Below are 13,977 nucleotides of genomic sequence, written 5' to 3'. Positions count from 1 at the left end.
TAGAAATGATTGCTCTGTTCCAGAGAGAAACAGTAGCACAGCATAAGGAATTCAGGGGCTTGGGAGTAGCCTGTGAAGGACTCCCGGTATTCATGTCCCCTTTGGTCCTGATACTTATTTTAATAGGAAAAAGTTTTATCACTGCCAAGCATGGTGGCTCGCGCCTGTAATCCCAGCACCTTGGGATGCCAAGGCGGGCAGATCACCTGAGGTCAGGAGTTCAAGACCCGCCTGGCCAACATGGTGAAACCCCATCTCTACTAAAAATACAAAAAGTAACCAGGCATGGTGGTGCACTCCTGAAATCCCAGCTACTTGGGAGGCTGAGGCATGAGAATCGCTTGAACCCAGGAGGCAGAGGCTGCAGTGAGGCAAGATTGCACTGCTGCACTCCAGCCTGGACAACAGAGTGAGACTCTGTCTAAAAAAAAAAAAGTTTTTTCACATAATCCTTGGAGCTACCAAAAAATATTAGTTTTCCAAATGAGAGAGTGAGTTAAGTTTTCCTTACCTTGGAAAACTCTTCCTGGTTTTCTCATGATCTTCCTTTGATTACTTCATTGGTTTGGGGTTAGAATAACAACAAGAAATATATCTATATGTTGTTTTCCCTTTTTATATTTCATTTTAAGGCCAGCAGTACCACTTCTGAACTCCAACAACGAGAAAATGTCAGATCCCAGTATGGAAGCTAACAGTCACTACGGTAAAGTCATGGTCTCCTGCCATTGCTAATTTTCCCCAGCTTGCTACACACTTCCTTATCCCTCTCAGAAGCAGAATTTGTAAGTAGTGGGAATGCAGTTGGAAGAGAAACCCTGGCTTCAACAGGGTACTTCATCTCATCAGCCACTGGGCCGCGAGCTAATATACAGAAACGTAAAAGGAAAGGTAGCACATTTTATTCTAACTTCGCCACCTTCTAAACTCCCCGTAGATGAAAGATGGAGAATAATCATAACGCCTTGTTACCTTCAAAGACTTTGACATTGTTCCAGCATAATATTATCATTCTCCATTTTCAAGACAGAGACCAGATATTGAATGAAAACACTGGTAAAACACCTTCTTAGATGGAAGTATTACAAGCACAAGACAGTTTTCCTTCAAATTTGCCACAAAGGGAAAGCAATTTCAATATTCTCTTAGTAGAGGCATAAAAAAAAAAGTGTTCCAATCAAGAAATATCTAGTCATAAGGCTCATCACTAGCATCAGGGTCAGCTCAGCTGAATGATAGCCAGTCCTAGGAGTTCTTAATCCCAGCTTAGTAAGAAAATTGCTCAAGCATTTCAGCAGGGATGCTACTTACTTCCCAGAGGGGGCTATAATTACATCACACAAAAAGTCCTGTCCCAGACCAAATTTGGAACACTCTTCCTCTTTTCTTTCTTCCTTCCTTCCTTCTTTCCTTCTTTCTTTCTTCCCTTCTTCTCTTTCCTTCCTTCCTTCCTTCCTTCCTTCCTTCCTCCCTCCCTCCCTCCCTCCCTCCCTCCCTTCTTCCCTTCCCTTCCCTTCCCTTCCCTCCCCCTCCCCTCCCCTCCCCTCCCCCTCCCCTCCCCTCCCCTCCCCTCCCCTCCCCTTCCCCTCCCCTCCCCTGTCCTCCCCTCGCCTCCCCCTCCCCTCCCCTCCCCTCCCCTCCCCTCCCCTCTCCTCCCCCTCCCCTCCCCTCCCCTCCCCTCCCCTCCCCTCTCCTTCCTTTCTTTCCTTTCACAGGGTCTTCCTAGGCCTGCAGTGGTGCAATCTCACCTCACTGCAGCCTCTACCTCCCAGGCTGAGGTGATCCTCCCATCTCAACCTCCTGAGTAGCTGGGATCACAGGCATGCACCACCATGCCCAGCTAATTTTTATTTTTTGTAGAGATGGCACTCTACAATCCACTAGTTTCAGACTCCTGGGCTTAAGCAATCCTTCTGCCTTGGCCTCCCAAAGTACTGGATTACGGGTGTGAGCCGCTGAGCCCAGCCACTTTTATTGCTTTATCAGCAGGTTTGGTCAGAGAATGCTCACGTTCTTTTCTAATTCTATAAGTAACTCACAAAATAAGAAATTTTTAGGATATACCTTTTACAGAGACATATTTTGCTTGAGAAATATGTTTTCAGAATTGAGTAATTCATATAGTACTGAGTCATAAACTTTAAAAAAGGAAAATAAAATATTTGTAGTAATAAAAGTAGTGTGTCAGTAAATAGAAAAGAGCAAATATATTGTTTAAGAAACTATATTCTAGGCTGTGCGTGGTGGCTCATGCCTGTAATTTCAACACTTTGGGAGGCCGAGGCAGGTGGATCACTTGAGGTCAGGAGTTTAAAACCACCCTGGCCAACATGGTGTAACCCTGTCTCTACTAGAAATGCAAAAAATTAGCCAGGCATGGTGTGCATGCTTGTAATCCCAGCTACTCAGGAGGCTGAGGCAGGAGAATCGCTTGAACCTGGGAGGCGGAGGTTGCAGTGACCTGAGATCACAACATTGCACTCCAGCCTGAGCAACAAGAGTGAAACTCCATCTCAAAGAAAGAAAGAAAAAGAAAGGAAGGAAGGAAGGAAGGAAGGAAGGAAGGAAGGAAGGAAGGAAGGAAGGAAGGAACTATATTCAGGCCAGGCATGGTAGTTTATGCCTATAATCCCAGCTCTTTGGGAAGCTGAGGTGGGAGGATCACTTGAGGCCAGGAGTTCAAGACCAGCCTGTGCAACAAAATGAGACCCCCCATCTCTTAAAAAAAAAAAAAAAAAAAAAAAGGTAAATATTTACCAAAAAGTAATCTACTGCTACAGAAAAAATAATACCTTTTTGGCATAAGGGGCTTCTGTCGGTGATTTGTATTATTTATATATAAGTACAACATTTAACTAAATTAAATGTTGATATAGGTTTATATGAAAATAAGATTTTTCTCCAAATTTCCAAATACTCCAATTCTTATTATATCATCTCTACATAGATTATTTCAATTTATAAATATATTTTAATAATTATGATAGTAATTAATTCAAATACATGATGGAAAACCGTGTGTTCAAGAATAGTATTTGTGACATTTGTAAGAATTCTTTGTAATAAAGGACAACTTAATTAAAAAAAAAAGACAAAAGTGGTCTTTGTCCATGCCCACTGAGATGATAACCTGGAGATACTGCTATTTCTTTAAACTATGTTTTCATCAATCCAGTTCTCCAACTAGACAGGCTTAATTAACTAATGTCCTTCATGTTTATGAGTACTAGCTGGTCCCTTCCAGAATTTCTCATGAACTTGCTCACATTGAACAATTCTGAATTCCAAATAGTTCACAAACAGAAGTGCCTCTGCCATGGGATGGTAGACGTCCCACCAGTGTTAGAAAAAGACCACACAGGCCTGGCACGGTGGCTCACGACTGTAATCCCAGCACTTTGGGAGGCCAAGGCGGGCAGATCACATGAGGTCAGGAGTTTGAGACCAGCCTGGCCAACATGGTGAAATCCCGACTCTACTAAAAATACAAAAAGCAGCCGGGTGTGGTGGTGCACTCCTATAATCCCAGCTACCCAGGAGGCTGAGGCAGGAGAATTGCTGGAACCCAGGAGGAAGAGGCTGCAGTAAGCCAAGATCGCACCACTGCACTCCAGCCTGGGTAACAGAGCAAGACATCATCTCAAAAAAAAAAAAAAAAAGAAAAAGAAAAAGACTACACAGTAGGTCAAATGGAGGCCACAGGGAGACCAACGAGGGGACCCAGGACTCAGAAACAATGCTGACTGTCACTACACTGAATAAATCAGACTTGACTTTGTTGGGGGCACTGAATTTTTAAAAGGTTTTAGAAAACTAGAATTTCCCTTGTCACTCATTCTACTTGTTATTTTTCAACTAGGTCACAATGATGATGTCGGAAACCATGCAATGAAACCAATAAATGATAATAAAGGTAATTATCTAATTACATGTTTTTATTAGAACCAACTTTTACATTAAAAAAAAAAAAGACTCACAGGAAAAGAAAACTAAAACCTGAAGGACTGTGGATAATTTCCCACCTCTCTTAATGGCCCTGTACCCAGCTGATGCGTCAAGGGAGGTGGCTAGTTGCTTTCACCAGAGATGCTATCTAGTGTCCTCAGTAGGAAAGTCACCTAAATCAAAGTAGGGAAGAACTGGGTTATATCCAAAAAACAACTTCCTGACTCATAATGGGCTACTGGGTAAGGCAGTGGGACCTCTTTTCTCTTGGGTATTGAGGTGGTGATTTTTAAAGACAATTGTACTGCTCTCTTCTGCCTGAAGCACTGAGGGATTGGACTAAATCATTTTTCAAAATTCCTTTTGCCCTGGGCTGCTGCCATGGGAGCTAAGGCTCCTAAGGAAGAGAAAGGATTCCGTTAAGATCTCTTCCTTTCTTTCTTTTTTTTTTCTTGAGACAAGAGTCTTGTTCTGTCACCCAGGCTGGAGTGCAGTGGTGCGATCTCGACTCACTGCAACCTCCACCTCCCAGGTTCAAGCAATTCTCCTGCCTCAGCCTCCCAAGTAACCAGGACTACAGGCGCCCGCCACCACGCCCAGCTAATTTTTGTATTTTTAGTAGAGACAGGGTTTCACTGTTTTGGCAAGGCTGGTCTTGAACTCCTGACCTCGTTATCCGCCTGCCTCAGCCTCCCAAAATGCTGGAATTGCAGGTGTGAGCCACTGCGCCTGGCTCTTTTTTTTTTTTTTTTTTTTTTTTTTTATACAGAGTCTTACTCTGTCGCGCAAGCTGGAGTACAGTGGCACAATCTCGGCTCACTACAGCCTCTGCCTACTGGGTTCAAGCCATTCTTGTGCCTCAGCCTCCCACGTAGCTGGGATGACAGGTGTGTGTCACCACCCCCAGTTAATTTTTGTATTTTTCGTATTGGTGAGTTTTTACCATGTTGGCCAGGCTGATGAACTCCTGACCTCAGGTGATCTGCCCGCCTCAGCCTCCCAAAGTACTGGGATTAGAGGCATGAGCCACCACACTCAGCCTGAAATGTATCTTTGACTGCAGAATCATTGTTTTGGTAGCTGATGAGAGTCCCCGTTCTTTAGGGCTTTAAAAACAAAACAGTAATATTTTTGACTTGAAGACAAACTACTTTTCTAGCTTTCACCTTGTACCCTGGGTGATTTCATTCACTTGTATGCCTCATACTTCCAAGTATTTTAGGCTAGTGACCCCTGTTCCCCATTTCCTGAAATCCTCTTGGTCTCGGAGGCAGCTTTGCCTGTGGCTGTGGAGAAGGCTTCCAGCATCTTGAGTGAGACTAAACTGGGAGAACTGCTGGGGCTGATACTGGGCTGTTTTCTGTCTCTACTGACCTGTTCCAAGTCTCCCCACTGTAGAAACAGGGACCTAGGCCAGGGGGTCCCTCCACATCTTGGTAACAGGAGTCAGGGAGGAAACCATGGGCCCCGAGGCCCTGTGTCTGTCTCCTGGACCAGTGCGGGGGTTTGTACTCCCTTCCTCATCCCGAATGGAATTAAGCCTGTGTCTGGCTGCCCCCTCAAAATACAGAATACTTTAATAACCTGAATGAAAATCTGGCCAGGCGCAGTGGCTCATGCCTGTAATCCCAGCACTTTGGGAGGCTGAGGTGGGCGGATCACTTGAGGTCAGGAGTTCAAAACCAGCCTGGCCAATATGGTGAAACCCTGTCTCTACTAAAAATACAAAAATTAACCCTGTCTCTACTACAAATACAAAAATTAACCCTGTCTCTACTACAAATACAAAAATTAACCCTGTCTCTACTAAAAATACAAAAATTAACCCTGTCTCTACTAAAAATACAAAAATTAGCTGGGCGTGGTGGTGCACACCTGTAATCCCAGCTACTCAGGAGGCTGAGGCAGGAGAATCACTTGAATCCAGAAGGTGGAGGCTGTAGTTAGCTAAGATCGCACCACTGCACTCCAGCCTGGGCAACACAGTGAGACTCTGTCTCAAAAAAAAAAAAAAAAAACCAGAAAGGAAAGTCTCTACTTCTATGATCTGACGTGCCCACAAGAGACTCCACCTAAACAACAAGTTGCTGTGGTTTCTTTGAGCAGAGCCTCTGACCTCAGATGTGCAGTACACGGAAGTGCAAGTGTCCTTAGCTGAGCCTCACAAAGGTAAGTGCCACTCGAGTGAGTCCCCAGACATTGCCTTTGGCTTGGGTGTAAACCCCAGGGGTGGGGCGCTGCTGTGTTCAGTGAGAAGAGTCTGTGCACCCTCAGTCACTCCAAAGGAAGTGATTAGCAGACCTACCGGCCTGCTAAGACTGGAAGGAGCAAAGGCCCTGGCCCTGGACCTGTCTCTGAGCTATAAAATTTCAATAATTTAAAAGAAAAAAAAAAAACAAGACCAGGCACAGTGGCTCACACCTGTAATCCTAGCACTTTGGGAGGCCAAGGTGCGTGGATCACGTGAGGTCAGGAGTTCGAGACCAGCCTGACCAACATGGTGAAACCCTGTCTCTACTAAAAATACAAAAATTAGCTGGCTCTGGTGGCGGGCACCTGTAATCCCAGCTACTCAGGAGGCTGAGGCAGGAGAATCGCTTGAACCTGGAAGGCAGAGGTTGCAGTGAGCTGAGATTGTACCACTGCATTCCAGACTGGGTGACAAAGCAAGACTCCATCTCAAAAAAAAAAAAAAAAAAAAAAAAAATATATATATATATATATATATATGTTTTCTTTGTGTATATACAATATATTTTTATAATATATTTTATGTATTTTTATTTTTATATATTTTATGTATATTTATATTATTTATATATTTTTTATAATATATATATATTTTTTTCTTTGGTGAGACAGAGTCTCACTCTGTTGCCCAGGCTGGAGTGCAGTGATGCAATCTCAGCTCACTGCAACCTCTGCCTCCTGGGTTCAAGCGATTCTCCCGCCTCAGCCTCCTGAGTAGCTGGGATTACAGGTGTGCACCACCACAGCCGGCAAATTTTTTTTTTTTTTGTATTTTTAGTGGAGATGGGGTTTCACCATGTTGGCCAGCGTGAATTCGAACTTCTGACCTCAAATGATCCACCCGCCTCAGCCTCCCAAAGTGCTGGGATTACAGGCATGAGCCACCATACCCAGCCTCAATAATTTTAAAACTTAATTAAAGAAAAATAGAGACAGAGTTTCGCCATGTTGCCCTGGCTGGTCTCAAATTCCTGGGTTCAAGCGATCTACCCACTTTTGTCTCCCAAAGTGCTGGGATTACAGGCAGAAGCCACCACACCTGGCCAATTTTTGATAATTATTAGTTATGATACTACTAATAATAGGTAAGATTTATTAAGCACTTACTAAGTGCCAGGGAATTAGGAAGTACTGAGCAATTTGTCCTTTCCAGAGGTAGACCCCTTGCCCACACCCAGTGTGTTCCTAAAGTTGCTTGTGCAGACTGAATATGTGTAAATCAAATGCATGTTTCAAGGTATCGAATGCTTTGCCATTTAGAGGGACACTTAAGTAAAGGCTTTTGAAAGCACAAGATCCCTGTCCGTGTGAGCAGTGGCACTGATTTTACACCTTGGGTTTTGTTTTTGTGTATGTGGTTCTCTCAAGGGCAGGCTGGCCTGGAAGTCCCTGTCTCTGATTCTGTGCTGGGGAAATGGATGCAGAGTGGGCTGCTTCATAGCAAATGCTAGAACATCAATCTCATTTGCTTTGGGCACCATAAAAAACATGCATCTCCTGGCCAGGCACGGCGGCTCACACCCGTAATCCCAGTACTTTGGGGGGCCAAGGCAGGCGGATCACTTGAGGCCAGGAGTTTGAGACCAGCCTGGCCAACACGGTGAAACCCCATCTCTACTAAAAATACAAAAATTAGCTGGGTGTCGTGGCGCGTGCCTGTAATCCAAGCTACTGGGGAGGCTGAGGCAGAAGAATCGCTTGAACCCAGGAGGCAGAAGTTGCAGTGAGCCAAGATCACGCCCCTGCTTTCCAGCCTGGGCGGCAGAGCAAGACTGTGTCTAAAAAAAAATTAAAAATGCATCTCCTAACCCTCCTCTTCCTTTGCTAATCCAGATTGGGCAGTACACAGTCCCCGGGGGTCACTGCACACTCCTGCACGCTCAAAGGAAACAGTGGCTCCTGCACGCTCAAAGGAAGCAGTCTCAGAATCTTCCTGCCCAGCTGGGAAGCTCCCTGGGATCATTGCCATCTGTCTCCCTTCCTCTGAGGCTAACCCCAGGCTGCATCCACCTAGCCAGGCAGGCCTGGGGCAGTTTTCCAGACTGTGCAGGCTGAATGCGTGCAGTTTTCCAGGCTGTGCCAGCCAGACCACATGGCAATGGGGTCCTGAAATCACCCCTTGCTCCATGATCTGGGAGGAGTCTTGCACTTCTCCTTTTCTTCCCTTTTTGAGCCTGGGCTGAGTGTCAGCAGGTGTATGCACAGAACTTTCCTTACAGAGGAAAGTAAGGAAATGCCCCGCAGAGCCGCTGGGCTGTATGCTGCACCACTGGGGCACACTCCCATAGCCTACCAACAGAATGGCCCCCGGGGATTGTGTACTGCCCAATCTGCACAACTCACTTCCGAGTCTAGGCGGAACCTGAGAGGGGTGGGGAACATGGAAGGCCTGAAGCTCTCTTCCTCTTGTTTTTTTTTTTTTTTAAGACAGTCTTGCTCTTGTCGCCCAGGCTGAAGTGTAATGACACAATTTCGGCACACTGCTTCCTCTGCTTCCCGGGTTCAGGCTATTCTCCTGCCTCAGCCTCCCGAGTACCTGGGATTACAGGCATGCGCCACCATGCCTGGCTAATTTTTGTATTTTTAGTAGAGACAGGGTTTCACCATTTTGGCCAGGCTGGTCTCGAACTCCTGACCTTGGGTGATCCACCCGCCTTGGCCTCCCAAAGTGCTGGGATTACAGGCATGAACCACCATGCCTGGCCTCTTCCTCTTTATTTCACTGTAAAGTGATTCACTTGTTGAGATAACAAATTGTGATTAAGGCTCGTGATGGACCAGCCACTATGAAGGCAGCACAGGCACATACAGATCCTCCCTTGTGGAGGGACAGCCTGAGAGGGAGCCAGGAACACACTGCAGCAAAGGCTGGGTGGCGCTGGTTATCATAAGTGCCTGGAAGGGGAGGAACAGGGTGCGATGAGAAGGCATAAAAGGTGACATCTTTTCTGGCTTGGATGGCCCAAAGAGGCCTCTTCGAGGGGTGACATTTAAGCAGGGCCAGAAGGGTGCAAAGAAGGTAGCCCCACCAGGAGGGAGGGGTGTCCCTCCTGGAAATAGGAAGTCCCAGGAAATAGAAAGGGCAGTGTGAGGCAGTTCAGAGCTTGGCTCATCCAAGATTTGAAAGGAGGCCATTGCGTCTGCAGAGTGAGCAGGACAGAAGGCAGGCACAGGAAGCTGGGGAGAATGCAGGGCCTCCGAGGATTTCTTTGCATTCTATTCTAAGTGGATTCGAGAGCCTTTGGAAGGATTTAGACAAGGAAGTAACAGCTTTCAACTTTCTTCTTTAAAAAATGTCCTTGGCCGGGCACGGTGGCTCACACCTATAATCCCAACACTCTGGGAGGCCGAAGCAGGCGGATCACCTGAGGTCTGGAGTTTGAGACCAGCCTGGCCAACATGGTGAAACCCTGTCTCTACTAAAAATACAAAAATTAGCCTAGCATGGTGGCATGTGCCTGTAATCCTGGCTGCTTGGGAGTCTGAGGCAGGAGAATTGTTTGAACCCAGGAGGCATAGGTTGCAGTGAGCCGAGATTGTACCACTGCACTCCAGCCTCAGCGATAGAGTGATACTCCGTCTCAAAAAAAGAAAAAAAATGTCCTCGTGGTTGGCATGGAAAACAGACTGAAGGAGGGCAAGAACAGAAGCAGAGAGACTAGTATGTTATCACCAGGCAAGAGGGATGGGCAGGCACAGAGCTAGCAATGTATGGATTCTATTGTAGATATATCTTGGACTCAGATTGCAGCACCAGATGAAGAATTGAATGGCCAGGATGGGAGACCTAATTACTGCCTGCTGCTGCTGCTGCTGCTGCTGCTGCTGCTGTGTGTGTGTGCGTGTGTGTGTGTGAGTGTGTGGCAGGGTCTCGTGCTGTTGCCCAGACTGGAGTGCAATGGTGCGATCTTGGCTCACTGCAACCTCCACCTCCCGGGTTCAAGCAATTCTCCTGCCTCAGCCTCCCGAGTAGCTGGGATTACAAGTGCCTGCTACCACATCTGGCTAATTCTGTATTTTTAATAGAGACAGGGTTTCACCATGTTGGCCAGGCTGATCTCGAACTCCCAACTCTCACTGATCTGCCCACCTCAGCCTCCCAAAGTGCTGGGATTACAAGCATGAACCGCTGCACCTGGCCCTGGTTTTCTTTTTCTTACTCAAAGACGGGGAAGGGTTGAAAGGACAAGAAGGAGGTATTGTAATGCCAGCACTTTGGGAGACAGAGGCGAGAGGATCACTTGAGCCCAGGCGTTCAAGACCAGCCTGGGCAACAAAGCAAGAACTTATTTCTACAAAAAATTGTAAAATTAGGAGGTATCGAGACCCCCCAGGATTGGGTGAAGCGGAGGTGGTCAGCATGTGTCCTCCTTGCCACGCTGTGCAGCTGCAGGGGTGACATCACCTAACTGGCCCCTCTTTCCCATTTGCACAAACACTGTGTGGGCTGCAGAGGTCCAGGTAGACCCGTAAGGAGGGTCACTTGGGGGCAATGGAGAGCTTTTTGGGAGTTCAATATGAGTTTTCTAGACCCATCCTCCTCCTTGGCAGCTAAGGAGCAGTGTGGGGGGAGGTCAGGCCTGAGCCTCAGGTGTTCCCTCTCTGCCTTCCTGTGGGTGGAGAGCCAGGTATTACCAGGTAAGAAAAGGGGCTTTGTGGGTACAAGGCCAGTGGTGAGTACATTTGACCTGGTCTTAACCAAGCCAGTTCCCTGTTCTCAAGGCTTCTTCCTCCTATGGAGGAGGGGATGGGAACCACATCCAGCTCTGACCCTAGTGGCAGCCAACCAAGTAGTCACTTGGGGTGGAGGAGGGGCAGGAAGGAACTCAGTAAATCCTGGTATGCTGCATGTTTGCTCTGAGACTAATTGCTGGGAAAACCCCATGACGTTGAAGCCATCTCCTTCTCTGTTAACACAGAGAAAAACAGAAGCCAAAATAAAGCCCCATCCGGAAACATCCCTGACAGCAGAGACAAACAGCCTGCCAGCCTGGTTTACTCATTAGCAGGCAGCTGCTGCCGTGGAGTGGGTGGGGAGGGGAGGTAGTGATAAGCTACAACTCTGCCTGCCCACCCATCACTAAGCTGGGCAGATTTGGGAGCAGCTGCAACTCTAGCAGCTCCACCAAGAAGCAGAAGCCTCCCCTGCCGCCCTGGCTGGATGAGTGTCACAGCATCCCCAAGGCCACCAGAGAGGTCTCCAGCTGCCCCTTGTGGGCCTGGGGACTGTGGGGTTCCTAAAGTGTGCAAGGTGTCTGGGCCCCCAGGCCCAAACACCAAGACCTCTCCCTCCATTTATTCCCCACCTGCCCCAGCCCCCACTGTAGGCCTGGGTCGGAGGGTGAGCTGGCCGTGACTGCCCCCGCACCATGCACCTGGTACATGGCATTCGGCAGCATTTATTGCAGTGTCTGCGTTGTTTGTGTACCTGTCTGCCTTGCAGCCTGGAGCTCCTGAAACCTGGGACCAGGCCCGATCACCTTTCCTCTTCCACAGTGTGGGGTTCACACTAGGTGGCTAGGATTCTGCTGAGTGAGTGACTTGGCCAGGCCTGACATCAGGTGTCTTGGGGATGTGGAGGATCCCCCAATAGGGATGGGGATCCCTACAGCTTCCCTTGAGGCCCCCATATCTGGCGCCACAGAGAGTGAGGGGTGTGTGGGCATCTCTGCTGTCCCAGCAGTGGGGTACCCTGGTGGCTCAGTCACTCTACTGAGTTCCAAATCCTGTTTGGTGCCCTGGGGAAGTCAGTGTAAGGCCCTAGTCTCCCCAAATGCTCCAAGTTCAACTGTAGGGATCTGACCCACCCCCAGGCTTTCACCTCACAAATGGTTCCTAACACAGGAACCACCACCATTATTGTCACTTCAAACTTGGACAGGTGCCCCTGGGCAGCTGAGCAAGCCCAGGAATGGGACATGTCCAAGACCCCAGCTGTCGCCCCAGAGGAGGTGCCAGGGAGATGGTCTTGGGAATAAGTCATGTCAGTGTGTTGTAGACAAATGTCACCAACATGCTATGGAGCTCAGGGGGCCCTGTAACGTCCCAGGACACAGAGGGAGGGTAAGTGTGGGGGTGTTGGTACATGCGTGAAGCTCTACCAGGGTTGCAGGGAAATGGGGCAGGGAGAAAGGGCAGTGCTGGCTGTGGAGGAGTGTGTGTGGGGCCAGGAGGTGAGAGTGGGGTGTCCCTGGAGCATGGTGAGACGAGGGCATCTCAGTGCAGGTAGAGTCCAGGGTCATACCCCGGCCACCCACTCTGAGGAGGGAAATGCACTGACCGTGGCACAGGAATTCCCTTACCCTATCTGGGGCTCCCTTTCCCCATCTGTAAAAGGAGAATAATGGCCCACACGACATCAGGCTCTTTTCTACAGAGAGGCTTCCTGGGCCTCTGTGCAGGTGACAGGAGCTGGGAAGTGGCCAAGTTCCATCCTGTTTCCTCAGGGTTGGTGGGTATGTATGTGTGTGCACACCCTGTGTGCATGAGTGTGTGCACACCCAGCTTGCATATTTGTACATACAGTGTGTATGTACATGCTGTATGTGTATACAATGTGTGCAGACATACCCTACACACTGTATGAGAGTGTACATAGAATGTATATACATTGTGTGCATGAGTGTGCATGTGTGTACGCTGTGTATTTTTGTGTACACATCCTGTGCCCATACCCCAGTGTAAGGTAAACAGATGGCAGGAAGGGCACCCTTGAGTCTCCTCCAGGTGTACACCACACCCTGGGTCAGTCAACATGCTGCTCTATTGAGAGGGTCTAACCCAGAGGATCTCAGCTTTGTCTGCATAGTAGAGCCCCTGAGGAGCTGCTAAAAAAACCAGCACCAGGGACCCGCCCCCCAGACCAATCCAACCAGAAACTGCAATGAGTTTCAGGAGCCAGCAGTGAAAACAGCCAGCCCAGCTGTCTAACCCTGTAAGAGTTCTCAGTCCTGGCTATTCCTGGGGTCACTGACAACCCCCAGGCTCTAACCCAGACCTTGGGATCTGGTTCTGGATCCCGGGGTCTGGGCTCTCAGGTGATGGGGAGGCCATAGCCCAACCCTGCATTGAGGGACCTGGCAGAGTGTCTGGACAAGGGTCACGGTGGCAGGGGAAGAGGAACGGGGCCACCAAGCTGGAGGCTGCAGGCCCTTGCTGGGGCCCCTCCATCCGTGGCCCCTCAGGTCCAGGATTCCTCTGGAGCATGTGGCCCTGCTCCACAATGACCTGCTGACCTCCTATTCCCAGACTAGGGGTGATGCTGGTTAAACCAAGATCTTCTTCTTCTTCTTCTTCTTCTTTTTTTTTTGAGATGGTGTCTCACTCTGTTGCTCAGGCTGGAATGCAATGGCGCAATCTTGGCTTATTGCAACCTTGGCTCATTGCAACCTCTGCATCCTGGGTTCAAGCGATTCTCATCCCTTAGCTCCCGAAGAGCTAGGATCACAGGCACGCATCACCACGCCCGGCTAATTTTTTGAATTTTTAGTAGAGACAGGGTTTCGCCATGTTGGCCAGGATGGTCTCAAACTCCTGACCTCAGTGATCTGCCCGCCTCAGCCTCCCAAAGTGCTGGGATTACAGGCGTGAGCCACCGCGCCCAGCCAGGATCTTCTAATATCAGAAATGACAAGGTCTCCGGGTGCTTCTGGACCTGGTTCTAGTGGGGTGCAGTGGTGGGGTACAGCCTTGCCTGCAGAGCCTCAGACCTTTTCCTATGACTGCAGTGGACTGACCTGGTTCCCAGAGGCAGCTACTAACTTATGCCTTGTCCTTTTTCCA

General features: G+C 48.5%; 1 protein-coding gene and 1 long non-coding RNA gene across 51 annotated transcripts in view; both read left to right on the top strand.

The window, feature by feature from the left end:
* PECAM1 (platelet and endothelial cell adhesion molecule 1) overlaps positions 1 to 13,977 on the top strand; it is a 100,715-nt gene that overhangs the window by 67,381 nt on the left and 19,357 nt on the right. For 42 of the 50 annotated variants that reach the window (XM_077972482.1, XM_077972473.1, XM_077972491.1 and 39 more), the window contains 3 exons: positions 633 to 706; positions 3,860 to 3,913; positions 6,052 to 6,114. In XM_077972482.1, coding sequence (XP_077828608.1) covers positions 633 to 706; positions 3,860 to 3,913; positions 6,052 to 6,114 — 191 coding nt within the window. The remainder of the gene's footprint in view (positions 1 to 632; positions 707 to 3,859; positions 3,914 to 6,051; positions 6,115 to 13,977) is intronic. The other 8 variants (XM_077972501.1, XM_077972508.1, XM_077972504.1 and 5 more) reach the window with 1 other exon arrangement.
* Positions 6,973 to 13,977, top strand: LOC144335881 (uncharacterized). Its single transcript, XR_013407081.1, has 2 exons — positions 6,973 to 7,203; positions 10,301 to 13,977. It is a non-coding gene; the product is annotated as an uncharacterized LOC144335881 (long non-coding RNA).

The sequence above is a fragment of the Macaca mulatta genome, chromosome 16 (assembly GCF_049350105.2).
Source record: "Macaca mulatta isolate MMU2019108-1 chromosome 16, T2T-MMU8v2.0, whole genome shotgun sequence".
In the NCBI taxonomy this organism is placed as follows: domain Eukaryota; kingdom Metazoa; phylum Chordata; class Mammalia; order Primates; family Cercopithecidae; genus Macaca; species Macaca mulatta.
This window is presented reverse-complemented; position numbering and strand designations above follow the sequence as displayed.